The 27,243-nt window shown below is 44.9% G+C and overlaps 2 protein-coding genes across 9 annotated transcripts in view; both read left to right on the top strand.

The window, feature by feature from the left end:
- LOC135390751 (receptor-type tyrosine-protein phosphatase mu-like) overlaps nucleotides 1-3,437 on the top strand; it is a 36,145-nt gene extending 32,708 nt beyond the window's left edge. For all 7 annotated transcript variants that reach the window (XM_064620612.1, XM_064620609.1, XM_064620610.1 and 4 more), the window contains one exon: nucleotides 264-3,437. In XM_064620612.1, the coding sequence (XP_064476682.1) occupies nucleotides 264-347 (84 nt within the window). In that variant the 3' untranslated portion in view covers nucleotides 348-3,437. The remainder of the gene's footprint in view (nucleotides 1-263) is intronic.
- Nucleotides 3,438-7,266: 3,829 nt separating this feature from the next.
- LOC135392627 (adhesion G-protein coupled receptor G6-like) lies at nucleotides 7,267-25,137 on the top strand. Of its 2 annotated transcripts, none has more exons than XM_064623343.1 (10): nucleotides 7,267-7,549; nucleotides 16,982-17,197; nucleotides 17,272-17,300; nucleotides 17,444-17,556; nucleotides 17,615-17,720; nucleotides 18,336-18,492; nucleotides 19,247-19,316; nucleotides 22,924-23,073; nucleotides 23,136-23,313; nucleotides 24,083-25,137. In XM_064623343.1, the coding sequence occupies exons 1-10, from the start codon at nucleotides 7,462-7,464 to the stop codon at nucleotides 24,257-24,259; spliced, it is 1,284 nt and encodes a 427-aa protein (XP_064479413.1). In that variant the 5' UTR covers nucleotides 7,267-7,461; the 3' UTR covers nucleotides 24,260-25,137. The 2 variants fall into 2 exon arrangements, with proteins under 2 accessions (XP_064479413.1, XP_064479412.1); XM_064623342.1 differs by having other exon boundaries at nucleotides 18,333-18,492.
- The last annotated feature ends 2,106 nt before the right edge of the window (nucleotides 25,138-27,243 follow it).

Here is a 27,243-nt window from a genome sequence, read left to right as displayed (position 1 = left end):
TTGCCAACCTACATTCGCATTTTTTTTTTCATTGGATTGGACGAAAAAAATTCCCAGATTCCCCTAGACTGCGACTTTGTCCGGCGGCGTAACCTACTTGCAGAGCGTATATTGTGAGGGCCAAGGTGGCTTCTCTGTGAGAACAAGGACCCGTACAAGTACATGGAATCGGTCACGGGGCTAGCGGAATCTTATGGTACTTCCATAAAACACTGTCACGCTCGTAGAATACCGCTTCTCTCAATGGTGTGTCTTTATTCCAGACCCAGTACAAATGGCTGTACGAGATAGCGTGCGCCCTGGTTGAAGCCAAGCAAGGCCACAACCGTCGAAGCCAAAGGAAATGAAGCCCACGAGACATTCCTTGATCTGTAACTATATGTGCTATATGACCTGTACGGCAAGATCCATGACCCGCAGGCGCAGGTTATTCAACTTGTGCCTGTGACATCATGGACTTTTCAGGCCATCATCATTGTTCCATCAAGTTGTGTGTCACGATAACTAGCCCACTGTATAATTATAGCCCATCGTACAGTTCTCCTGGGCCATGGCAAAGAACGGACGATACAGCCGAGAACTGACGTAACTTCTGCGACTGACTGCGATTGGGCGGATGTATATTTGTATCACACGTTGTGTACTTTAAGTATCCATAACTATGCACGGAACATGTGTGTGTATCGAGGCGGCAGGGATCTGCATTTTAGTACGGTAAATACGCGGATGAAGTCTGAGGTTCGAGATCTTTCGAAAAGTACCACGACACGTACGCGTACAGCAGTATCGAGGAATCGCCCGCGTTTAATATGTTACACGCCCAAATAGACGCGCACGCCTGGGCAGCTAACCTGTTCCAGTTAACTGTGGTCATGAGTGTACACTGATGTTCCATTCTCGAATTTTTATCGTCATTGTCATCGATATCACCGACACACGTCGCCATTTTGATGCATTTAAGACCCCATCATGTTAGTCTTTTGCCTTGCTAAGAGTTATGCAAGCGCTGTTCGACGTCACGTATGTGTCAGCCATCTTGTGTTGCGCAATCAAAGCACAAGTTATCTCATTCCGCCCCGACGTTAGCGACATATAGTGACGATAGCAGCAAGCTTATTGCCTTATCTTCTGCTAATGAGTGTTTCATTGCCCACGTAGAATGCCCTTGCGCGATGCCTCATCACGAATCATCCCAGGACGCTAGCTGTTTCGTTTTTCAAAGTCCGCGCTGCGCTCCGCCAGACGGCGTTTGTGGAGAAGAAATTTTTAGAGTATATTTGTAGATAGAACGTACACTATTAGAGTATCGATATAGCTGCCATAGAAAGTTGTACAGGGTGTTACCCTATAAAAGTCTACCCGCGCCGGCATGCCGTGCTCGCCAATTACTCAATGCGGGCGGTACAATATGTTACCTACGTATAAAACTCATAAGGACATTTCATCATGGTAAATATCGAAGTGATTGAGCACCGTAAAGCGAAGTTATAGCACAAAACGTGAGGTTCCCGTAGTCAAAACAGCCAAGATGGCGCCTCTCAGTTAGCAGACGACATCTGTTTTGGGTGTCGTCTGCTGAGTATGCGTAGTCATTTTTCGTTCCTCACGTTGCTTACTTCTGAGCAAAATACGACAGTTACACGAAAGCGAAATGAAAACTGCAGTTCCATCCACCTGACAGGATATGCGACACGTTGTCGTGTGGGAAGCAGCATGTCAAGTGCCCTTCTCAGCGCCGCCATCTTGTTTGTTTTGACTGTGGGAATTGCACGTTTTGAGTTATAACTTCGTGCTGCGGCACTCAATCACTTTGAAATTTACCAAGATTAAATGTCATTATGAGCTTTATATAAAGATCGCACAATTTGCCACCTGCATTGAGTAATTGGCGAATACGGCATGGCGGCACGGGTAGACTTTTATAGGGTAACACCCTGTATATTGTGACTATTATCCTGTCGAATGTATGTGAAGCAATACTCTGGATGCGTTAGACCCTAACTGCAGACGCTTAGGTCATATAAAGACTCCTCCATCTTTTCTGATGCCGTCCCAAACGATGATTGGTTGCCTTTGGAGCCATCATGCAACCCCATCGCCACACGTCATGACTTTTCAGCCAATCGGGATGGTGTCCAACAATTGTGGCAGAACTGTGTCACATTTTTTTTTCACAGCCTGCATGTGATTTTTTGTTGTACATTTTGTAACCTCTACTTTATTTTGTTGTACAGGCAAAACATCATCTATTTTACGCACTTTTTTTTTCTTTCTTTCGTGTGCAGTAGTGAGTGACAATAGCTACAACAGTCACACCGTGGTAGTTCGGTTTTTAGTGCTATACGGCAGTCACGTAGGTTCTAGGAATATTGTTGGACACGAGATAGTTTCGCACGCACAAAGGACTGTGTAAATAGTGTAGACCATAGTTGATCCAAAGTTATTTAGTCGATATAGTAAGTGGGACTGTGTGCTTGAACTTTATTCAAAGTTAGCTCCACCTTATACAAAAAAGGAAGTAGCGGAAGACACCCTCTTTACACGAGCACAATTTTCAATGTTGCTTACGGTTTTCTTCATTGTGATATATACTTGCATTTATAGGCACGCAATAAAGGTAAAAATTTTGCTCTTGTATATTGCTGACTATGAAATATGTTCGGAGATAAAATTCGCAGTTGTTTCTGCGCAGAACTGTCCTTGAGTTGAGTATGTTCTTGTGAGTGTTCTTGACTGTCCCTGTGCAAGAGTCACGGAAAGTTTCGTTTCATTAACTGCGTTAATTCGGGTGATTGTATTTCGGGTAGGACTGGCAACCCCATAATGGGACTGCGCAGTAATTTTTTATACCTTTCGGCACGTTTAAGGGTTGAAACACCCCTGTTTTAACTTCACAGGCTTCAGGTTTCCTGAAAGTTCAGGTAACCGTGCTTCTGAAACACTGTTCCAGATCGTACCCCCCGAAATGGAGTCTTCTGTAGAATATACCTGTTGAAGTCGTGCAACTTGCTAGATGCACGCAAGCCTATACCCTAAAACCCTCCCTAAAACCCTCCCTAAAACCACCCATAACTAGACTTATACTAAGGCCCGGTTTTACCAGCGCCGATTAACATCTGAACCGAGATCGACGGTCACTTAGCTTGAATTTGACGCTCGCTTCTGCTTCACTATATAAAGGGAGTTTGTGTCATTGAAACATTCATCACGTCGCAAACTAAAGTTTGTAAAAAAAGCGTTGAGTGTTGGGTTCAGGTTTTAGCAACCCTTAATCACGGTTCAAAGTTAACCGGCGTTGGTGAAACCGGGCCTAATACCCTATATAGTTACACAGCGCTCTCAACCACGGTTGAGTCGACCACAGTTGAACTCAACGGCGGTTGAGAGTGTTACACTGCAGCGCCAACCATGGTTGACACGTGAACCCCTAACAAAGACGAAGAAGAAAAAAGAAAAAAAGGGCTCCAGCATCCATCCATCCATTCGTTTGAAGACTAGATCCTTCCTGATTGTGCTAGGAGGCGATGAGTCTCTCTTGGAATAGACGAATTCAGAAAATCCCAGAGTGCTTAGCGTCGCTTTGAACTATGGGAGTTTACTAGTACGAAAGAAACGGGTGGCCTCCAAACTGTTCCGATTTCTCGCCTAAGTCAATCATATATGGTCGGTGTCAACAACTGCAGATCATATCTCTCGACACCCTGTAAATTATTTCGTCAGAATGTTGAGCAATGTTCTATTCTTTGGTGCTTTTCTTCCGGATGATAACGCACATTTTTGTACATTTTGGAAGAAAAAAAAGTTATTGTTGAGAGCGATATGGGGGGGGGGGGGGGGCATAAGAAGCATTTGTAAAAGTAGTTTATTTGTGCAATAAAAAGCTCTTCATTTTTTTGACTGTTGGGACTGGAGTTTTATCCTTCGGTGCATTATAAAGGGCGGACATCCAGTGGCCGTCCGACGGATGTGCCTTTCCAGTCCAAAATGGACCTTTTCCATATTCGCGTCGCCCCTGGCGGCGGAATGTCGAACATCGTGTCTTTCCCTACAATAATGGTGACGCTTTTCGAACTGGCTCGTACGTTGCGTGGGAAAGTAGCCAGAGAAGATTGGAAGAAGAATGCGGAAAGAGTGAAAGCGCATTGTACTCATTACCAGACCTCAAACGTCCGCGTAACCTTGAAACCGATTATCTCCCCACAATGAACCTGACAGTCGCCCGGCCGCACGTAGGTCCATGGCGATGTTTTCCGCTCAAAAATGGCAGACTCAAGGGCTGGGCATGCGCATACGCGTTGTCGGAAATGGTCCATTTATCAGCATATCGAGAGTTTTTAACGAAGTTACATTTTTTTTCATTCAGGTAAGTATATATTTTTCACTAGAAATCACCACAAGGGTGCATCATTTATCGAAAAAAAAAAAAAAAGAAAGACATAAGGTCAGAAAGAGAGAGCGGTCTGCTTGCCAAGACGAGCGACAAGTTGCCACAGAGAGAGAAAAAAACTAGGAAAAAAAAACGACAAAACGGGACACACCAAGACACACGACACGTAGCAATGGTCCGTTCAGTGGAAAGTTCGGTGGCTGCGCCATCTGGTGGTCCCTTTCGGTTCACCGTACAGTTCCCCATATAAAGCTTCAAAAAGCGATAAAAACCGGACTGTTTGGTGGTACATTCTAAAGGCGATAAAACCCCAGTGCAGCGGACACGGACAGACAGTGCTTCGTCTGTGTTTCGTCCGTCCGTGTCCCCTGCACTGGGGTTTTATCGCTTTTAAAAGTTTTAAGTTGGTCACATTTGTTACAGCATTTATTTGTTACAAGCACCCTCCAGATCTATGTCTGCCTGTATGTAGTAATTCGGCATTGTATGTCTCTTCGACATAACTGCTAATTATAACAACTACCACTGAGAACTCGCAGTAGTGGTCGACCCAGGCTCGTGGCGTTTTCTGCTCGGTACGCACCCGGCAACCCTGGAAGTATACCTGCAAACGGACGTAGTACAACTCACGTCAAACTTAATAACAACAACTGGAAAAAAAATTCTGCCTCATATTCGAGCGTGATAACAACCACCCTGGGGGCACTGGAGGAATGTTAAGTGACCAAATTCCTCGCGATAAACTAACGGAATAATTTTGTTCGAGACGAGATCAGAAAACCCCAGAGTGCTTAGCGACGCTTTGAACTGTGGGAGTTTACTAATACGAAAGAAACGGGTGGCCTCCAAACTGTTCCGATTTCTCCACTACCGGTCCATTGTCCACGACGTGTCAAGGTCAGCGAAAGCGAAATGTGAAGGATTATTCTTCGTTCCCCCGCTCAGCAAGCTCCCAGGATGCAATGCGTGCGCAAAGAGCACTGGGATAGCAGTAGACGAAAACTGCAGTAGACGAAAAATGAGCAAGGGCAGTGAGTCGAACCCGCACACCTCTTTGATTGTCAGTGAAGTGTGTACTAAAATTGTGCCACGCTGAAATCGCGCTCTCTTGAACATACTGAAGTCTATAGATCAAGACACCGGACACGCGCATTCACTCGGGTCACCTTCTTTCTCGCGCTCATCCTCAATGCTCATCTCACATTAACACACGGACGTGCAAATCTGCTGGTGATGCTTTGCCGATTCCTTTTCGTCAGCCCCGGCACCGGCTATGTGCTGTCTGAGGTTTTCCCAGGCTTTCCCTGCAGCAGACTTGAAGTCGGCCCAGGACGCATACTAATCTCCCCCCCCCACTCCTTCCTGCTGTCCTCTCTCCAACTGTCCACGTCTGCACGCTGCTTATAGCCACCGTTACTTCGCGGCGATGACACGAACAAAACTTTTCATCGGTTGCCCGTTCTTTATTAGTACTTTACCTACTAAGCGAAAACTAACTATCCGACTAAAAAAAGTCGGATGATATTTCGTACTACATTGTTTACTGCAAGAAGGATATCGCTCCGATGTCATGCTTCCAACGCTTGCTGTCTCATTTTCCTACACAAAATTCGCTTGCTACGACCACGGTGCGGCGCTACTTGACGCTCAGTGACGTCACATCACTCACTCACTTCCTGAGGTGTTTGTAGAGCGGTGCTGAAGACGGCCCAGGACACACATCCCCCGGTGCGTCAGTCATGACGTTATCCACCTCTGTGACGTTACCCACCATCCTTACTCGAAACTATAGTGGTCATTTAAAATGAAATGTAGATGATAAGTAAATGAGGCTAAAATTAAGTTTATAAATCATTCCCTATAAACTTGATTGAAGACGGGGAGGGGAATATGTTTATATAAAAAAAAGAAATAGAAAAAGGAAAGGTTAACCAGGAAAAGAGCCGGCTTGGTATTCCAGGGTTTGCATCGTGGTTCCGAGCACAAGGAGGCATGACACGACAGGGACTTTTTAACGTCCGTCCGTATTCTCGCTTTGACAGCGCTATTATGCAGTTTTAGAATTGGGTGCTCAAGTGTTATGGGGACCTAAAAAAAAAAAAAAAGAGGGGTCGTCACTGTGCATCGCTCAAAACGCTGTTTGGGTCCTGAGCATGACGACCCCTTATTTATTTGGGATACCCAAATCCGCCTGTTTCACACGGGGGGGGGGGGGGGGTGACGGAAGGTATAGAACAGACAGGAAGCGTCTCTTCTGCCTGTCTTCCGTCACCCCCGCGTGTGAAACAGGCGGATGAACACCTAATTGGCAGCCGAACAGCTGAGTGAAAGTATGTAAACAGAAACCAATTAGCTACTCGAAAAGACCACTAACTGTCGACGTGGGTTTCTTCCTGGAATATAGTTTTCGGTGAATGTCCCGATCGGTAAATCAGAGGTTCCGAAAGCGTCCGAAGTACAATTTAAAAGTTAGTACTTTTATTTAAATAATGAGCGTATGCAAATGAGCCGCTCACTGCTCAGCTCTTGGCCGATGTCTCAGGGATGATAACTAAAAAGAAAGCTTTTCGAAAGCACCACGTTCGTTTCGAAAGAGCACGTTCATGAAACGTTTCCATCACCCATTGATTTGCGCCGCACAAAAGCCTATCTTCCCGAATGGCTTCTCTTTCCAGTTATTCCTTTTACCTTGCCTTCCCATACATTTGACATCACCGTTGGGTCAATACAGAGCAGTATTTAAGCGCTTCTTTTCCCCCCAATATCAGCCATTCATTCAACAGCAGCCAATCAGAAGCTGGCTTTCTTATTTTCCGTAGCAACCGCTAGACGTCGCTGCGCGAGCATGCGAAAATGTCGTCTGCTATCCGTACTTTTGTTTGATTATTTTGCAGCGCGGTACGGCCGTAAAGTTATGGAGCTCGCGTTTAGTTTCATGCCGTTTACGCTCGTGATTACTTGCCGTTAGTTGTTCCGTGAAAATAGGATCGTATTTTACTGTTCCTCGTCGTTTTTATTAATGTGGAGTGCAAGGAAGAAAGATTTGGCGGTTCCATGAAGCAGACGACGCAGGCATGCGGAATGTCAGACTGAAAACTGTCGTCTGCTTTCAAGTTTCGCTGCTTGCACTGTCGACAGTGATGGTGTTCTGTGACAGCAGCGGTGAGTATTACTTTTACCTGTCCAGCGCTACTGGAATTCACGTCTGTTACTTTTTAAAAGTCATCAAAAGTAGGGAATTAACGTTTCACAGTGAAGCAAATGCACGCAAGCGGATGCTTATTGATTCTCGGTACGCAGTGTGCTGTGCATAGGGAATCCGAAAGCGGGTTGTTGAACTTTATTCACCTGGCGTTTTGCTTTCATCCGCTCAACACTTCGTGCCGTCTCAGAAAAGTTTTCAGACAACCTGTATTGCCAAGCCAGAGGGAGTGTTCTCTTTTAACTATTAGCGGCTGAATTCCTAGGGGCAATAGGACCCCGTGATACTCATAAAAATGCATAGAAGAGAACGTGCTTATCATTTATTTTCTCACAAAAATATATTATTGTCTCTTTAATACAACGTTGTAAGTGTACTGCACAAGGCCATTAATGAGATCCGCCAGTATTCAATGGCACAGTCAAAGAGTCTGAAGTTTACACTGTGATACAGATAGATAACACACTCGACTTCTATGTGAGACGTCACTTTGTAAACCCCCATACTGGTTTATGTTGCTCGAGCGCATTTGTTGCCGAAGAACGGATGCGACAAAGTGTTGCCGCTTCGTATTTCAACAATGGTTAGACAACGTACGGTCGGATATTTGGTGAGACACGCAGACGATGTGTACCTGTACAACAGGAAGTCTTGCACCTGTGTCTGCACAGTGCTTCTGTCGTCTGCCAGTGCGTGCCTGGACGAGACACGTTTACGAATAGCCTGTAAAGCCGTTTCTCCCGCTAGGAAGAAAACTGCTGTGGGGAAGCCAACTTTACGCTTCTTAGAATTGTCTCAAAAGGGACGGATAGGTATTTAATATCGCTTAACGTGTAAGCCAATAAAATTAATTGATGAATTTATCAAACTGAACATTATCAAGCGGAACATTGGTAACTTTTTATTTCAGCTGCTGTAAAAACTTTCAGTCAAGCACGGTGAACACAAGTGATAAAAAGATAAAAACGCCGAAAGTTATCTCTACTAGCGTACAAGCTTTCACGCAGTGGACTGCATTGGAATAGGTACTCGATAAAATGCAATCCACTGCATGAAAGCTTGTACGATAATAAATAGAAGTTCTTTTATCGTTTTATCACTCAAGTTTTATTAACAAACTACTTTGTACCTCCCTCACTCAATTAGTAGCAAAGCTGTTGTTGTTTGTTTAGTATGTCGAAGCAGATAAAGATCGAGTTACTCCAATACATTTTCTGGACTCATTATCACCATGACCAATGCACATAACCCATCGGCGTGCATATTCTAGCATTATACACAGCATACAAGTTTGCTTCTTTTTCTTTCATCATTTTTCTTTTCCAATGGCGTAGCTAGTTGGCCTTGCGTTTGTCTGACTTTTCCTCCGTTCTTCCTTTTCTTTTTTTTTCTTCGAATACACACATAATCCCCTCCCCACCCCCCCACACATTCTAACACATGATGAGCACGTTTTCACATCGCACTTTATGTTGATCAGCGGTTCACTAGCCTTAATACATTTCCACGACTGGACCGTCCCTTTAATGCGTGCTTCCTAGCCGACCTTGACACTTTCGCTTCACCTAATCGGTCAGGCTGGCAAACATTTTATTTATTTGTTCGTGTCTCGTATGTGCATACTTTGAAAAAGGATGGTTGCGACGTTGTGATACAGTGACAAAACCTCATTCGCGTGCGCGTGCAGCTGAGTGGATTCAAAAAGGCGGATCAATGTCGAACCAACTACTGTATCGCGTGCTTCGCATAGCCTGCGTGCTCTTTCCCGCTAGGTCAACTTACCATCTGTAAAACCTGAAAATCACAATCGACCCATTTTATCAATGACGTCAGCTGTGCTGACTTTAAACACAGCCCCCTCCATGGCGCTTCTATAAGGGATGATATAGGTATTATCTCATTGCATCCTGTCTTATGGCGAATTCGTGTGGTCATTTCGTAGTAGCTTTTTTTGCCAGATCCCTGGCAGTTAAGATCGCTTGGTCGAAGCGCGGCAATCTAGCATTAATGAGATTACCATTAATGAGAGTAGCATTATATAATGGCATTATACACTGGCTTTGCACTGGGCTTTCAGTGAGTGAGTTATCTCACCCTGACGGGAGGAATCACGTGTTACGTGACCGTCTGACGCCATCCACTCAAACGTTGCCTGCCTGCGTACTGTTGATGAGGCCCAACAAGGCCGAAACAGCTGTCCAGTACTGGCATGGCGACGTTTGAGTTACAAACATATGCTATACGTGCAGCCAAAGAGCTCTGGCATTTTTTTTCCTTATATATATATATATATATATATATCACTTTTTCGAGATGAAGTCAGTTGCAATATAGCTTATGCTGAAGGGCCCTCCTTAAGAGGGCACCAGCAAACTCCTAAGGCAATGACCTAATTAACTTTCAATAATTCGCTTTTTAATTATAAAAGCTACGATGTTGTCCCATTGAGAACATCATGTCCCTTCGGTCACCTGATACCGTAGCCGTTTCCAGGCGTAGGCGAAACCGAAACCTCGGCAACCGCGAACGCCGAGAGCACAGCGCTCATTTCACGTCGAGGGTCACGTGATTTGGAGCAATGGAAGTCATTCGAGTAGGTGCCGTTCTGCTGGCCAGATAAGCCGCTTTCCGGCCCAGATAAGCTTCCATCGGCGTAGCTGACGCGCTCTTGAGGCGAGCATTTTCGGTTTCGGCTCATTTGGATACCGAAATTCAAGGATTCATGTTTCACGACACGTGCTTTGTTCTGGAGCTTTAAACGATGGAATGGTTTTCAACGAGGACTGTCTCTCGTTCAGCTACTTCGCTTTGGCCCAAAAGTTTCTAATTAAAGAGCTAATTAATCAATTTTAGGTAATTAGTCACCTTGTAGTCACATACTCTCTTCGAAGCAGAGGATACCGGCCTGGCCGTGTAGCTCAATTGGAAAAACGATATCTGTGCTGCTCCTTATAGCTTTTTTAATAAAAATTCTCTAAGGAATAAAAATAAACACCCCGTATTTACCGCAATTTCCTCAAAATGAAAACTCCGAAACAGCCGCGCAGTTCTTCTCCAAATATGACGTCACCAAATGTCGGGATGATACACCTGTCCATACGAGTAACCTTGGCGAAATAAATCACGTTACGAATCTCCGCAGCGCATAAGAGGCAGTGCGATGTGAAAAAGAAATCAATACGGCCCTACATTAAACGGCTCGTGGAAGAGCTCGTTCGGTTACCGATAAGCGAGATACAATCTGGACGGTACAGTATTCCGAAGTTTCGCGAGACACGCATATTGACCTTCATAAGAAAGTATATTATCTGGTTTCCCCCACATCGATTTTCTGTCCCGAACGAAGGCGCGGTCGATTTCGAAAATGAAGGCCCAAGGACACCACGTGCTCATATCTTTCACTTCAGTCACGTGACCAGTCATCCGAGTCAATTGGTTCTCCCTGGAAGTCTGATCCGCGTCGTTCTGTTCTTGGCGACTGGAGTGCGTGTTGCTCTGAAACGTTCAACTGAGTTTTTGCGCAAAAGAAATGCCATGTTTCACTAAAGACGCTGTCTTCGAAATCTTACCCTAATATATGCCGTTGAGACCTACATGTCTGGCATCATGTTCTTCTACCCGCATATTCGCGTGAGCGACATCTTCACGCAAAAAAAATAAAAAATAAAAATAAAAAAGAGCAAAGATTGTTACGGGGCTCTGCTCACATAACAGAGTAGCAGTGACAGCAGACTGACAGTGACGTCATGGCATGATAGCAGCAGAAGTGCTAGGTGCTAGTTGTAAAATAGAATAATACAGGATTGGCTGCGAATACAATAGGAATTCAATTTGGACCTCAAAACTCCATGATAAATGAAATGAGGGTCTTCGTAAAATGGTACAATCACGGTTCGCCCGTACACGCTCAGTACAAACAACGAGAATGCTTCTCGACTAGCTAGAATTGAACTAATTCATATTAATTTGAATTAATAAGTAGTCGTACTCCCGTAAAGCTCGTACTACATCAGTAAACATTGCCTGCGATACTATGTCTTCAATTCTCTCTCCCACATATCAGATGCTTCCTTCCGTGCCAAAAATAATGAACTACAGCACTAGTACTGCCTTTGCCAACACATATGGCACAGAATCACGCCGACCCTTTCACAACGGAAGAAAATGTTGAACCCAAGACAACAGCTGGGAGTCACGACATCCTCCTTTATTCCGCAGTCAATACACGCGCATTGTGTTGGTTGCAATACATCTTTTGTGCTGTCCACAGGGACAAATAATGCGGTACATTCCTCGCATCTGGTAACGACCAGCTGACATCTCTTTATGTAATCTAATAACAGTGGCCGTCTTCGCTTAATGGTTCCAGCCACGCCACACACCGGTGAATACAGGAATGTATGGGACCGACCCAATCGCTCTAGTGCGTGAGCTAGGAATGTTGTTTTTTCTGGTCATGCAAGGAAGGGAAGTTTGAAGGACGGAAGTCAAGCACGCGCGTGATCTATGATGGTAGATAGCGTTGTTTTGGTAAGCCCTGAAGGACTTCGTCGTGAAGGGGTCCGCGTATTTTTAAAGGAGTATCGAGGGCCATCCAAATATTTTCAGTTTACATCTGATGAAAGTACAGGGTGTTACCCTATAAAAGTCTACCCGCGCCGGCATGCCGTGCTCGCCAATTACTCAATGCAGGCGGTACAATGTGTTGCCTACGTATAAAACTCATAAGGACATTCCATCATGGTAAATATCGAAGTGATTGAGCACCGTAACGCAAAGTTATAGCGCAAAACGTGAGGTTCCCGTAGTCAAAACAGCCAAGATGGCGCCTCTCAGTTAGCAGACGACATCCCTTTTGGGTGTCGTCTGCTGAGTATGCGTTGGCATTTTTCGTTCCTCACGTTGCTTAGTTCTGAGCAAAATAGGACAGTTACACGAAAGCGAAATGAAAATTGCAGTTCCATCTGGCTGGCAGGATATGCGACACGTTGTCGTGTGGGGAGCAGCATGTCAAGTGCTCTTCTCAACGCCGCCGTCTTGTTTGTTTTGACTATGGGAATTGCACGTTTTGAGTTATAACTTCGTGCTGCGGCACTCAATCACTTTGAAATTTACCAAGATTAATTGTCCTTATGAGCTTTATATAAAGATCGCACAATGTGCCACCTGCATTGAGTAATTGGCGAATACGGCATGGCGGCACGGGTAGACTTTTATAGGGTAACACCCTGTACATCTGATGAAAGTACATGCGTTAATTTGCCGACCAGCTAGCACAAAAGGTGTTGATGCATGCAGTTTTTTTTAGAGAAAAAAAAACGTACACAAACACCACCGCGCTCGTTTTCACTCTCGAACTGCTCCCCGGGGTGTAACAAGGAGGAGAGGGACGGCCTATGACGTCATAATGTCTGCACGGTTAGTCGAGGTCAGCGCCTGTTTCTTTCTTTTTGTGTACGAGGGCTTTCTTCTTTTGTAGTCAGTAAACCTGTTTCACGGGGGGGGGGGATTAGGAATTGAAAGGGTAACCATGGCCATGAAGGATTTCATTGGTATAGAGATGCAAAATTTCCGGAAATTTTGAATCGCTCGAAAAAAACCAGTTTGTTTCGTTTTTTTTTCCGGAAAATTTGACAAAGTGGAAACAAATGTGGTTACTGCTGAGTCGAAGCATTGCCGGCCAAACCACAGCATGCAATGATCTAGAATGCTTTAGTAGTGTTCATCCTCTAGGCATAAATGCAGAGGAGGGTATCCCATGAGACTGCTGTCTACTCAGCGATAGGTAGTTAGGACAACCTGTCCACTCCGACCAGAACTCCGACATTATGTGAATGCGATGGCGATCGCTTTGAATAGCCAGACGGAGCACTAAGTTGGTAGTTATTGGCGGATTAGAGGCACCTAAGGCACTCTTGGCGGGTTGGAACGCATCAAAGGCACGAAAATTTACAGTTTTGAATTTTGTCGCCTGGAAATTTTGAACTATTTTTCCGGAAACGAGGAAGAAAACCGAAAAAAAAAAACTTTTTTTTCTGGGGCTTCGCATCTCTAGTCCCGCGGGAGATTCTCTGTGTGCAATGCCTCTTCAGAGCCCTGAACAGCTGGCTAGCAGACGATACTCTGAACCAATCAGCGAGCGCGGACGGTGTAGCGTCAACGCAAGGTCACCGCTCTCCATCCCCGTTGGGCACAGTCGCTTTTTGCGGCGTACTTTAAATTCAACTTCTGCGATAATTATGACTTTGTGGGGTGAATTACTTCTCATGGTGCACTTTACTGGCCTACTTAACAGTTATATAGAAAGAAAACAGGGTGTTCAAAAAATTACGTCTGTGCTACTTCAATATCTACAGGGTGTTTTTTATTCGTTAAAGATTTTTTTATTTATTTTTAAGTTACGAGATGTCCGTTTTTGCACGTTGGTTATTCAGCCAGAGGAGATTCTGTCGAAGATCGTACGTAACTGCTAGTCGAATAATTACCTAAAATTAATTAATTATCTCGTTATTTCGATATTTATGGGTATAGCAGAATTGGAGGAAGCCATCATCTGAAACCACGCTCTTCTTTACATGTCCTGAAACGTACACGTACTTTTAAATATGGCAGTCGTCGAAAACGCAAGACAGCGGTAGGATTCGAACCACGTATCTGGTGAATCACGCATGCGTCGTTCACGACAATTTTCGACCACTGCCATATTTGAACCGTTCTGTCCCTAGTTGACTTGAGGCTCGTGTTGTGCTTCTTCCTTTGTATTTTCCTGCCTCAGAACAATTACTTCCCATCACGTACATTGAGATATTCGTGACCAAATTTTGCTATACAAATGATCCGAAACCGAAACCAAGCGGATCGAGAGCGCCGGACGGACATGAATAGACGATTTCATAAAATCCCACTGTTCCTCGCGCACGCGTTGTATCCTGGGAGATTACTGGAATGAGGAAGCGAGAATTGTCCTTCACGTTTCGTTTTTCGCTGACCTTGACTCCTCGTGGGCAATCGACCGGGGGGGTAAAAGGAACCAAAACAGCTTGGAGACCTTCTCCTCCTTTGTTGTCAGCAAGTTCCCAGAGTTCAAAGCGGCGCTAAGCTCTCTGGGATTTTCTGAAGTCGTGTATTTCGGCGTCGGTGGCTTATTTGGGCCGTAAATAGACGATTTCATAAAATCCCACTGTTCCTCGCGCACGCGTTGTACCCTGGGAGATTACTGGAATGAGGAAGCGAGAATTGTCCTTCACGTTTCGTTTTTCGCTGACCTTGACTCTTCGTGGGCAATCGACCGGGGGGTAAAAGGAACCAAAACAGCTTGGAGACCTTCTCCCCCTTTGTTGTCAGCAAGTTCCCAGAGTTCAAAGCGATGCTAAGCTCTCTGGGATTTTCTGAAGTCATGTATTTCGGCGTCGGTGGCTTATTTGGGCCGTAAATAGACGACTTCAGAAAATCTTAGAGAGCTCAGAGGCGCTTTGAACTATGGGAACTTGCTGATAACAAAGGAGGAGAAGGTCTCCAAGCTGTTTTGGTTCCTTTTACCCCCCCCCCCCCCGGGTCGATTGCCCACGAGGAGTCAAGGTCAGCGAAAATGAAACGCGAAGGGCAGTTCTCCCTTCCTCATTCGAGTAATCTCCCAGGATGCAACGCGTGTGCAAGGAGCAGTGAGACTTTCTGAAATCCTCTCATCAGATCAGGGCCTACTCCAATCAGCCTTATCGAGCACATGGCCTTCCAACATGAAATGTGCGTATTTTTTCCTGCGCTCTACGACGCGCTTGTTTGGGTTTCGGCTCATTTGGACATAGAGTTTGGGGTTCGCCACGCTATTTTCGAAAAATATCGTGCCCCTCCAAAACCCAAAACGCGGAATAACTTACGGGTACACGCAACTGACACTCCTCAATTTCGCCCAAAGCACTCGGATGCCCCGCGCTAAGAGGCAGGCCTTGAACTCCGTAATCTCTTATTGCGCAGTAATCCATTATATTTCATTGCGCAGCTGTCAGGAACACAGATAACGTCGTCACGCGTTGAAATATTGACGGACCCATTTCACCGCTTGGCGCAACAAGTCTCTAACGGAGACGATCGCTCCATCGACCCGCTACGCCCTAGCATGGATTATGCATGTAATTGTAAGACCCACTGGTGGTATGCGCTAGCTCATAAGTAATTCACCGAACAGATTTCAAGATTGTTTGTTCACAAGAACGTACGGTACCATTTTGTACGCTCGCATAGCATCTCGTTCCTGACAGCGAATTAGTGCACTTCGATGATGATGGTGATTGGTATTTTTATGGTGCAGCAGCGACAAAGGCTATAAGGCTATAGTGCATTTCGACAGAGACATTTGAAAGGAGTGTATACAGTAGGTGTATAACAAACTTGGGCACTGCTTGTTAAAGCGATAACTTTAGCTAACCACCACCGCTGAAAATATAAAAATAAAATAAATAAACGTTTCCCAAAGCATTAAAAGTCTTCCAATAAAAATTATAAATAGCATTTTAAAAAATGCAATAAACGAAAACTACCGCGATATCACCGCAAAGATTTGTGCTCTTTTTCATAAGCTCTCTCACACGAACGCCGTTAATCACAAACGATTGTTGCACTAATACAACATCCGTCCTTCATTAATTACCTATTTGACCGAACGGCCACGTCCGGCACCTCTGTAAATCATACTTCGCCGTAACATGTGTCTTAATGCGGTGAAGTACTCTTTACAGGGTTGCTTTTTTTTTTCTCGTCTTTCAGATGGCGTAATCTGCGTTTCTTCCACTTCATCTTGTTTCTTTCGTTCTTTTATTTTATTCTAAATGCGCCACCATGTTTTGCGAGGCTTAAGTGTTGTCTTCGTCCTTGATTCTACCCTACACTGTTAAGACAGAACTTCACCACACAACACCGCCCGCAGCCAATCGTCATTTTGGATAGTATCGTTCCGTCTTTTGACTCGTTCAAAACAGGCAGTGTACGCCTCCCATTTAACTTTGCCTCGTTTGCGGCGCCTTCCAAGCTACGTTGTTTCTTTCTCTTTGTGAAATTGCGAAGCTCTTGAAGAACCATATATGTATGTATGTATGTATGAACTAGGTCTGGCACGCGCAAATAGTAATTTTAATAGTTATATAACCTAACGGAATATGTACAGCACGTATTGGGATATAGGGAACGTTTCGGGCCTATTCAGTACGGAAGAGATCTCGCTTCGATTCCAAATTTGAATATGTAACTCTATATTCGATTCGCAATTCGCGTCGAATACGCAATTATTCGCTTCGATATTCGAAAGATCCGAATATCCATACAGCCCCGATAGAAATATCACAATATCACGCCACCATTAACCTACTTAATAAAAAATAATTTCTTCTGCTTTTCAGCCGCCGATGAGGCAGAAAACACGACCGTGCCTGACGTGCGGTGGAACCTTTCGTTGTCGTCTGACAACCTCACATCTTCTGCTAACGACTCGGGAGGAGTTCCGGTTTCGGAATCGCTTCGAGAATACCCGCTTCCATCACATAGCGTCACTACACTCGATGCCTACGCAGTAGTCTCCAGTGCAGTTTCTGTTAGGGCGAAGGCTAGTCAGCAAGGTAAGCAGCTCAGAAGCACCTTCCTTTCGAATTCAATTAAAAATGAAATTATTAATTCGCGCACTTTCGTACAGCTCCATCATCTCGAAGCGTAAAAGTTCTGGTAAGTCCGACGAAGCACACGTGGTTTAACAAACGGTGTACTATTTGGGAAGTTGCGACGTGACAATGACTCTCTCTCTCTCCCCTCTCTCTCCTCTCTCTCTCTCTCTCCTCTCTCCCCTCTCTCTGTCTCTTTGTCTCCAGCCGGACCCGCCCGATCGTCCAATGGGCCGCTCGGTGCTCGTCTTGAGGATCATTGGATGCTCAGTTGTGCTCATCCTCTCGGGACTCACCCTCATAGTCTTCCTCACGTCAAGGTAGGAAGTGACGTCACCGTGAAACGATGACGTTAATATTTAAGCTTACGGTACGCAGTCCAATGTACCCGGACATCGTGGCCCAGGTGTGCTCAGAGATCTGCATCATGGCTGCTTATACCTGCATACTACTCACAACGACAGATACATCTATACTTTCCCAGGTGACAATTACCGTGTCTTACGTCGTATAACGTTGCTCCGTGTTTCCATAGTTGAATGCTGAATTTTAAATACTTGGTCTCACAGCAGCAACAGTTATAATCGCACCGAAAACGGAAATCGAAAACTTTCGCGTTCAGTTCAAATCCCACGCTTTTTCCGTTCCCATCAACCGACTTTTTGTTTTGTTATTGTTTATCATATTTGAGGAGCGATATAAATTCAGATACTTAAGTTATACTCTACCTGTGATACTTTTGGAAGTAACTAACTCGGTACCTTGAAAATACGTTTAAAAGTCAGTATTTAGTACCCAATATGTACACGTATTTATTTATTTATTTATTTATCGATCATACCCTACTGCTCCACATCAGTACACACCACTACACACGTATGTTAGATATACGTGTGTAGTGGTGCTACGACATACGCATGTGTAATGTGTGGTGGTATACCAGTGGCATGCATGCATCACATGTAGTGTATATACAAGCGCAGGAACACACACGATATTAGTAACCGTGCAAGTTGAAACCAGCGAGTGCAACACTGTTATATATCAGTGAGATAGGAATGATCAAAACTCTGATCCAACTTATGTCTATTTTCAGCAGAAGCAGTGCCTAACTGTGTCGGTGTGCCTGCAATATTTCTTCCTGTGCCTGTTCCTGTTTCAACTACTGGAAGCTCTGTACATGGTCCGCCTGTTGGGGTCCTGCGTGCCAGAAGGACTCCCGTTTTCCTGGATTACCGTACTCGTTGCAGGATGGGGTCCGTCACTGCCATTTATCTCATCTCAGTACATCTACAGTCAACCCTCGATTTATGAACCTTCGATTTATGAATTCCCTCGTTTTATGAACACTAGCACGAGGAACCAAACTTTTTACATGCATTTTTCCCTCGTTTTATGAACCTCGATATTCGAATTATGAATGGAATTTCTGGGAAGCAACTAGGAGTTGCCCAGTGTTTTTGCCCTCAATTTATGAACGGATCGTTCCGAGGCCAACAAAAACCTTCAAAGGGATTATTCGTGGTCTTATGAGTGACGCCTGAACAGACAAAACGTTTTCGAGGTATTGCACCCTCTGTTCTTAACCCCTCGAAATCCGAACAACAAACGGGTTTTTGCAGAAGTGTTCCTGACCTCAATTGACACAGCGGAAGGCATGGTCCAAAGTAAAATTAAACTATTTAGTATTGCATAATAAACAGAGTGTGAATGCGCAAATATCTGTGTTTTGTGAGACTGATACAGCAGAAGGCATGGTCCAAAGCAAAATTACACAATATATTGCATTATAAACACAATATCAACTCGGAAATACTGTTCCATTTGCTCGATAGTACTCACTTAACGGAATTTTCGATTTATGAATCCCTCGATTTATGAACGATTTTTCAGGGAACCGAGGGTGTTCATAAATCGAGGGTTGACTGTATATACCTGCACTGATTTTACGCTCTGCATCAGACAGTGACTTACCTTTTTTGTGTATGCGTGTGTGTTATTTTTGAACAGGAATTCCTGCGGTGATTGCCGGAGTATTTGCTTCGTCCTTCTCAGACAGGTACACGAAGAATGGTCTCGTGTGAGTACCTATATCTAATCTAATCTAATCTCTCGGCTAATCTTATCTGCGTGATATGGTACTGCTCAGCGGTGTGCCGTCTATCCGTGTCTCTTGCGTTGATATAACCATGCCATGTTATACCGCTCAATTTGCTGCAGCTGGCACAATGCAAGTGTACCAGCGAATCAGCAGAACCGATAATCTAGATAATTCGGTTATTTATTTTTTGTTCACCACAAACCCAAAGGATCACGAAGGTCGGTCGTCATTACAACCCAATAGTTTTAATGCTCATAATTGTGTTATCTACGTATTTATATCGTGTTATTAATATTTCCAACATCCGATATTGTATGAAATTCTGTAACGCTGGAGATGATTTTCTATTTGACACTATTGGTACTCATCGGTGATTTTCTGCTGGATATTACTTTTTCTTTTCTTTTTTCCTATGCGATAGTAAAACATCAACGTGCAATAGTTATTGCACACGCGCTATGCCTATGACATCCGCAAGGCATCTAGACGGCTTTGTTTTAGCCCGCGCCCACGATCTACTAGATTATAACGACGATGTCTACAACAACGGATGAATGAGGAGTTTCATCGCCAGGGGGCGATACTCTACCCCATTGCTGGTGGTGATGTGGCGACGATGTCATAATACGCAACTTCTATGCAGAATCCCGTCCACGATCCGCTAGAGGCGCTATGCAACGACCCGCGGTATCTTATTCGTGATTGGGCAGTGGAAATTTGAATGTTGAATGTGCAGAAGCGGACGCACAGCGGTAGGTCGATACTGGGAGGTACCCGGGTTCGAATCCCGGCGCCGGGTGTACTGTCTGGAGTTTTTCGTGGGTTTTCCTCAGACGCGCTTTCAGACATATGTCGGCCCAGGACGCACATTCCCCTCTTGGTGTCAGTCGTGACGTTGCCCACATCTGTGAGGCCAAAAATGGCGAGCCCTATCACCACCACCACAGCGGTAGCAGACGACATGACGGCACTTCGAAATCCACTGAGACGCGCGGAATGGTGATGACGTCAGTTTGAAACTGGCGATGAAACTCCCCATTTATCGTTTGCTGAAAAGCTGCTAGGGTATGACAGTTTTGTGAAAGTGGCCCGCATCTGCACAAATCTCATCTCACGACGCTGTCATTCCCACGAAGTCCGCCCAGGAAGAACACTATGCACGTCTGTCTTTCGTTAGATGCTAGACGTCCGTCCATCAACAAGACTAGCAGAACCTAATGATGATGAGAGCGCTATACATCGGGACACGTTAACTCCTACAGGTCTACCCCGCCCACAAAGCTAGAAACGTCTGTGATTGGCTAAGCGGGCACATCAGGCCTCCTACCAGCAAGGTCGTGCTGAAGACTGGCGGAGGCGGTGGGTTCGAATCCTACCACCGGCCGGTTTTTCCGCAGACTTTCGAGACGAATGTCGGCACAGTCCCCCCTGAAGTCGGACCAGGATGCATATTAACCCCCTATTCCCCCAGTCCTTCCTGCTGTCCTCTATCCATTTGTCCACGCTTGTACGCCGCTCATATAGCCACAGTTGCTTCGTGGCGCTACCACGAAAAAACAAAAACGAAAACTACCCTGACGATTACTTAGGACATTTAGGCTTAGAGATTTCTTAAGCATTTGAGGCTTTGTATGTATTTGTCCTTTCTACAGGGTTAGTCTAGCAAACGTTACACATTTCGATCGCATCGTAAAAATAGAAGACAGGGTTTAGCCTGCCCCAAACTTTGAAGACTGATAGCCATTTATCTCAAGTTTTATTGTAATTTTTTTGTAGGGACCATAGTCATGTAGAAAAAAAAATTAAAAATCAAGCAAATACTCGCCCCATGCATTTTCAATGGCCTATCTCACGCAAACACCGCAATTTTTCCTTGTCTCTGCTTCACATTCATATCACCTCACACAGGCGGCGCTGCCTACAACGATGTGACATGCTTATTCTGACCATGATTCTAACGTTATGCACTAATCCTCCTGTTCTGTACGGTGGTGCCATCTGTGTGCGGAGAAATGAAAATGAGGCGCACATGGGAGAAAATGGCGGCTTTTGAGTGAGATAGGCCATAGAAAATGCGCAGAGTGAGATTTTGCTTGATTTTTAATTTTTCTTCTAGAGGACCATAGCGCTCACAAAAAAATTCCAACAAAACTTGAGACAAATGGCTACCAGTCTGCGAAGTTTGGGGTTGGCTAGACCCCATCTTCTATTTTTACGATGCGATGGAAAGGTGTAACGTTTGCTATAGACTAACCCCGTATATGCGTTCCAGCCTCAGAACATCAGTAGCCTCATGATTACTCTCCTCCAATATTCCAGGCACCAGCCTTGTTGACAAAGGGCTGGGTCACATAGTTACAATGTGATTGGATAGAGCTAGTATATACAAACACAACGAGAAAACACATTGGTAATACCTCGGTTTCATTACCGCATACCAGGGTTTATTTCTGCCAATCGATACCAGACACCGTTCAGCACGCCCACTGATGAGCCACAGAGAAGGTCACAATGGCAAGCTCTGTTCCCTCGCATGAAACCTCGCTGTATATTCTCAAGTCGATATCAATCAATAAGTCGCTGCAGTGTCATAGAGTTGACGTGTTTTTCTTTTTCTTTTCGTTTGCTACAGTCAGATGAAACGGAAGGGCAGGTGCAATATGGACCATTGTGTACGGGTTGCGCGTTTTCCAGGTCGATGGGCCGCTCGCCAAAAATGATCCTTAGGGTACAAAACCGATTGTTAAAGTTTATTGTGGTTACGATGATGGGCGTAGTTTTGTGAGATGGGTCTGCGGGAGAGGAGATATGAGGTGTGGACGTGTATAGTCAGAATTTTTAAGGTAAAAACTCATAAAAACTCAAAACTATAATGCGGAACATTCACGAAACAAAATATATCTGCATTTTTATGTTTGGCAGACGATGGCCCTTGGGTGTATTCGCTGTGCCAGCGTCATTACAGAAAACCAGTGATTGCCGCAGTAGTTTTAACTACATGTAGCGAAACTAGTACTTAAACTACCTGATTGTAGTTAAAAAGTAGTTATCAACTACTTGCAGAAATGTAGCGTGCAACTACTAGTTAAACTACTATTTCGAGTAGTTAACTACAGTAGTTAGGTTACTGCAGGCGCCAACTACTTCCGATTTTGCCGCGAGCTTTACGGCACGATTGTGCTTCCGACTTTTACCTCGAGCTACTCCTTTGATGAGAATGGAGGTGCAGAGCAATCGTGCCGTGTATGCGAACTAAATCTTCACTTTTATCACTGCTTTGTGATTCATATTTAGGTGTCCAAGAACACTATAGAATGGTATTGGTGTTGATGGACAACGTTAAGTAGTTATAGATGTAGTTACAATACATTGCAGTAGTTAAAGAAGTAGTTTTAACTACCTCCCCCGAAAAGTAGTTGAACTATACTAGTTAAATTAATCCATCGGCGAAGTAGTTAGTAGTTACAGTTAAAATACTGTAGAAGTAGTTAGTAGCCATCACTGCAGAAAACGTCCAACCTAACACATCCTTTGGGTCATTCATCCATTTTTGCTCCATTGGCTTCTTCCTTCTTGTTGATTCCAGATGCTGGATGGACATGGACGAAGTAGTCTCTTACGCCACCATTGCCCCTATCGCGACATTCGCCTCCGTGCACGTCATTTGCTTGCTCGTCGTATTCTTTTCCGATGGACCACAGCACTACCTCACATCCTTAGAATTCAGGAGAGCCAGGTACACTATATATATGACCCTATATCAGTTATGGCCGCCGCTAACCATTTATCTCCCCACAGGACCCAGCTGGCCTCCAAATGGGCCTCCATGGTCCTTCTGGTGTCGACCACGGTGTCTTGGGCAACGGGGGTGGTCGCGGAACAGCAAAAGTCACGCGGGCTCTACGTCACCTTTTCCTTGTCTAGCGTCATGTTGGGCGTGTTCCTTATCACCTTCAGGATATCCACTGAAGACCAGGTAACTTTGTCTGAGATGCATTCTCACTTGGAGAACACGGAATCTTTGTGGCATATGATCTCATGTACCGAGCAGGACATGAACCAAGGGCTGGTTTTCGAGTCAAATGTCTTACCACAACCGGTTGCACGTGCAACATGTGTCATAAACGTGATGGCACAGCGATGGCATAGCGAAACCAGAGAATGCACTCTGCATACGAATTTTGTCAAGAGAATCGCAACACCTCGCGTGTTCGAACGCTGCCCACCACAGGCAAGGCCTTCGTCTTCTTGCGGAGTACTTGTCCCTGAAAGTCCCCATCATCATCCCCTCATCCGTTCCCAATGCGCAATAGGCCTCTACCCGAGAAACATCATCGTGACGTTGGTAGACAGAATGAAACCGAAACAAATCCGAAGGCGAGGGCTAGGTTCCACGAATGGACACTTGTTTGGTGCCTCCTATTGAAAGAAAAGTATAGGACAGAAGGTCGCGTCCCTTTCAGAGACCATCGTAATCCCCTCAAGACCGTGGCTTTCGGGCGCGACCTTGTTCGCTTCTAGCTTCGAGCGTAGTTCAACTCTACCAAATTGGTGGCGCTGTCGAATCGAACACTATGACGTCATTTGTTTACAAACAGGGAGGGGTCAATAGAGCGGTGTACCGCCTCAACGGCGGCGAATCGCCCACGTCATCATCATCCAATGTGTGTGTGTGTGTCAAAAGGATCATCTGGATCATCTTTTTTTTTTTTTTGTATCTGTACAAAGCTGTCTGCTGTTTGCAGGTTCGAAAGAATTTGATGACTAAAGTTGGCTTGAACGGCTCCGTGGGAGACTCGTCTGCGGTTCAGCAGTGGCCACAGAGAAGAAGCATCGACAGCGATTTTTCGCTCTCTGGAAGTGTGTCAACAGTTACCAGTTCTTACGGCTCTCAGCAAAGCCTCAAGGTCTTTAAGAAGTAATGGCTGCATCGAATATGCAACTAGGAAGGATAGCAGCTGGTACTGCGGAAGGACTGATGCCTGACACTTCTATACTGCTCACACAACGATGTCTGTTATAATTTACGTCTGGCAGCGTGTCCCGAAATCTTTGTCTAGTGTTCAGAGACACTGAATAGCTACAGAGCGCGACCACACGTAGGAGCACGTGACTTGCTGCCGCCATTGTTGCACCAAGTGACCCATGCCGAATCATGAAGACTAGTGTACATTCAGTGCCATTTATGCAACCACCATACTGCAAAGCTGTTCCTTCTGTGCCAGAGTGATGGCACCTGACTCAATTAATGATGACAATCAATTTTATACGCACAGACACTTTCGTAATCTGACATTGCCGAAGTTGAGTGCCAAGGAGTAATGAAGCCGAACGATAAGAGATGTATAGCTGGTTGAGCGAAAAATGTTTGAAAGATAGCGATGAAAGTGCCTTAAACTAAGACCCACGGAAGAGTGAACTATCTGGCAAGGTTGGAAATGTCGCCTTTTGTTAAAGTTTTTGTGTCCACGAAGCGACGTACGGTGAATCTTCGGTAATACGATTTCTCGGATAATGCGTTATTCCGGATAATACGATTTCCCGGGAAATTGCGTATCCGGAGTTCCACTGTATTTCATTTGTTATCTACACTGACGACGGTGCAAGACTGAGTCAAAGGGAATGGGGTCGTGTAAAGATCGTCACGTAGATAGGTTCGTGAGTTTTAATACGTTGTGCATTTACTTACCAGTACAGATACTTTTTCATTCATCTTCCGTGTACCTGAGACACATATTTACTTCACACGAGGTTCAGAGGACCTGTTACTAAGAGAAAGATAATAAAAACATATATGAAAGACAGTGTACGTTTCTACACAGGAGAAGACACGAAACGCAGGCTACATGATGAAATATGGTGAAAATGAAATCTCGAGACACACGAATTTGCTAAATCGCCGTGCTAATTTGAAACTCTTTTAAAACAAATTTGAAAGTTTTAATTGTGGCAGCCGTACAAGTTAGTAGCGTATTTCTATCGAGTAAGGTCATTCCTTTTTTTCTTTTTTTCTGTTTTGTCGAATTAACAGAAACGAAAACGAAACCAGAGCGACATGGCCGTGCGTGTAACGTCCGCTACCTGGTGGTAGCCAGGGTCGTGCTGAAAAGGGAGGTGGTGGGTTCGAGTCCTATCACCAGCTGTGCTGTCTGAGGTTTTCCCTGGGTTTTCCGGCAGGCTTTCCCGACGAATGTCCGAGCAACTCCCCATGATGTCGGCCCAGGACATGGACAGGTAATGGAACAGTGTTTTTGAAATCCAGAGAGGAGGACTGTTAGCCCTTCCTGCTGCTCACACACCCACGACCAGAGGGCGACCAAGGAGCTGCCTGCGGCGTTTTCGTTTTTGCGAATTGGGTAATAAAAGCGGAACTTATTACGAATTCAAACAAATTTTCACCGTTAATTAGATGAATCCTAAATGTGAAAGAACCAATTAACTCTGATCCTCAAGGTGCGAACAAATGAAGAACACACAACTGTATCGAAGTATATTCCAGACATGAAAGTTGAAAAGCACATCGATGCAGAGTCGGCGTTAGTGGAAACTGGAATGTATAGAGCGGGGACTGCGACTGATTCTGAGAGAATAATTGCATTCGACTCCTAAGCCTATTGGAAAATTTATTCTATCAGAACGTCGTCGTTTTTGAGACAAACAAGTATAGTTAACGGCATATGTCTGGTTCAGCATCACGCAGGGATGGATCCAGGATATTTATGAGAGGGAGCATGGACCTCAAACTGAAATAAAGTCGCGGCCCGCATTCAGAGGCGGAGCCAGGATTTCTTTTTCTTTTTTTGAGGGGGGGGGGGGGGGGCTGCCTTGAAAAGGCTGGGCAATTGCCACTGTATGTAACAACAGAACTTGAGGGGACCAGGACATCCTGATCACTCCCCTGGATCCGCGTCTGCCCTCATTTAGACCACATATCATAGGGTGCCACACAGAACAGAAATGACGGTAATTACCACAAAGTACCCTAATATATCATAAAATAAAATATACAAAAAAAACAGGAGTTGTGTAGTTATCGTGGAGCCGGACGGTGTGTGCAGAATTGCTGAAAAACTCCACACATCAAGAGAAATAAATAAGTTTAGCTTCCCAAACCGGACATTGAAAATATGTAGAACGGTTCGAGAAAAATACGTAGTTCTTCAGAAACGACGATGAGAGTGTTCATCAGCACTGTCTCCTATTTACATACTGTACCGTTGCCTTTGCTCACAGTTTCAACCTGGAAAAAGGAAATACATATAGAGAGAGACAGCTAGCCAAGTGCCTCGATTTTTTACCACTAAACTATTCAAACTATATTAGCTCTATTTTTTAGTGCGTCATATTTCACTTGTTCAGGTAATAAGATGAACCCATCTTAATTCTCACATTAGTTACAGTGGTAGTCTACCAAAGTGCACGCGAAGACCACGTTGCTGTGTCCGTATACTTGTAGAGGCTGCCGCAAGGAGTGCTCACAATGCGTATGTTTTGCCTGTCATATGGGGCAGCACTACGCCGGGCACAGATGAAAACAATACTTGAAAATATAGTTCTATACCTAATTCTTCAGTAATGTTTCTCAGAGGCTATAGCTTCCTTCTGTTTGGTGTTCAAGGTCATCGCTCATGGCCCTATATCGGGCCCCATAGATTGGCCATTGCGGGCTGCGTGTCTGAGACATCTGACATAAAGTTGAGACGATAGAAATTGAAATTGGGTCAGGACATCCAGATCTCCCCCCCCCCCCCCCGCCCCTAGATCTGCATTGCTCTGGTTTCACGGTGAAGTACGTGCAGTGTCGGATCGGAGGGGGGGGGGGGGGCGATCCCCCATAGACGTCAGTTTGTACATTGGATTTCCATCTCTCCCCTCCCACACTATGCGCTCTGACAAAGAAACCGCC

Source organism: Ornithodoros turicata, chromosome 4 (genome assembly GCF_037126465.1).
Source record: "Ornithodoros turicata isolate Travis chromosome 4, ASM3712646v1, whole genome shotgun sequence".
NCBI classification, from domain to species: Eukaryota; Metazoa; Arthropoda; class Arachnida; order Ixodida; family Argasidae; genus Ornithodoros; species Ornithodoros turicata.
The sequence above is the reverse complement of the archived record's forward strand: the minus strand, read 5'-3'. Positions and strand labels throughout refer to the sequence as shown.

What these genes read in the sequence shown, in the direction of transcription:
- LOC135392627 (XM_064623342.1), top strand. Translation starts at nt 7,462, where the DNA reads ATGCGGAATGTCAGACTGAAAACTGTCGTCTGCTTTCAAGTTTCGCTG. An exon ending in CTCGAAGCGTAAAAGTTCTG is followed by an intron (nt 17,301 to 17,443) that starts GTAAGTCCGACG and finishes CTTTGTCTCCAG; the next exon opens with CCGGACCCGCCCGATCGTCC. An exon ending in ATACATCTATACTTTCCCAG is followed by an intron (nt 17,721 to 18,332) that starts GTGACAATTACC and finishes GTCTATTTTCAG; the next exon opens with CAGAAGCAGTGCCTAACTGT.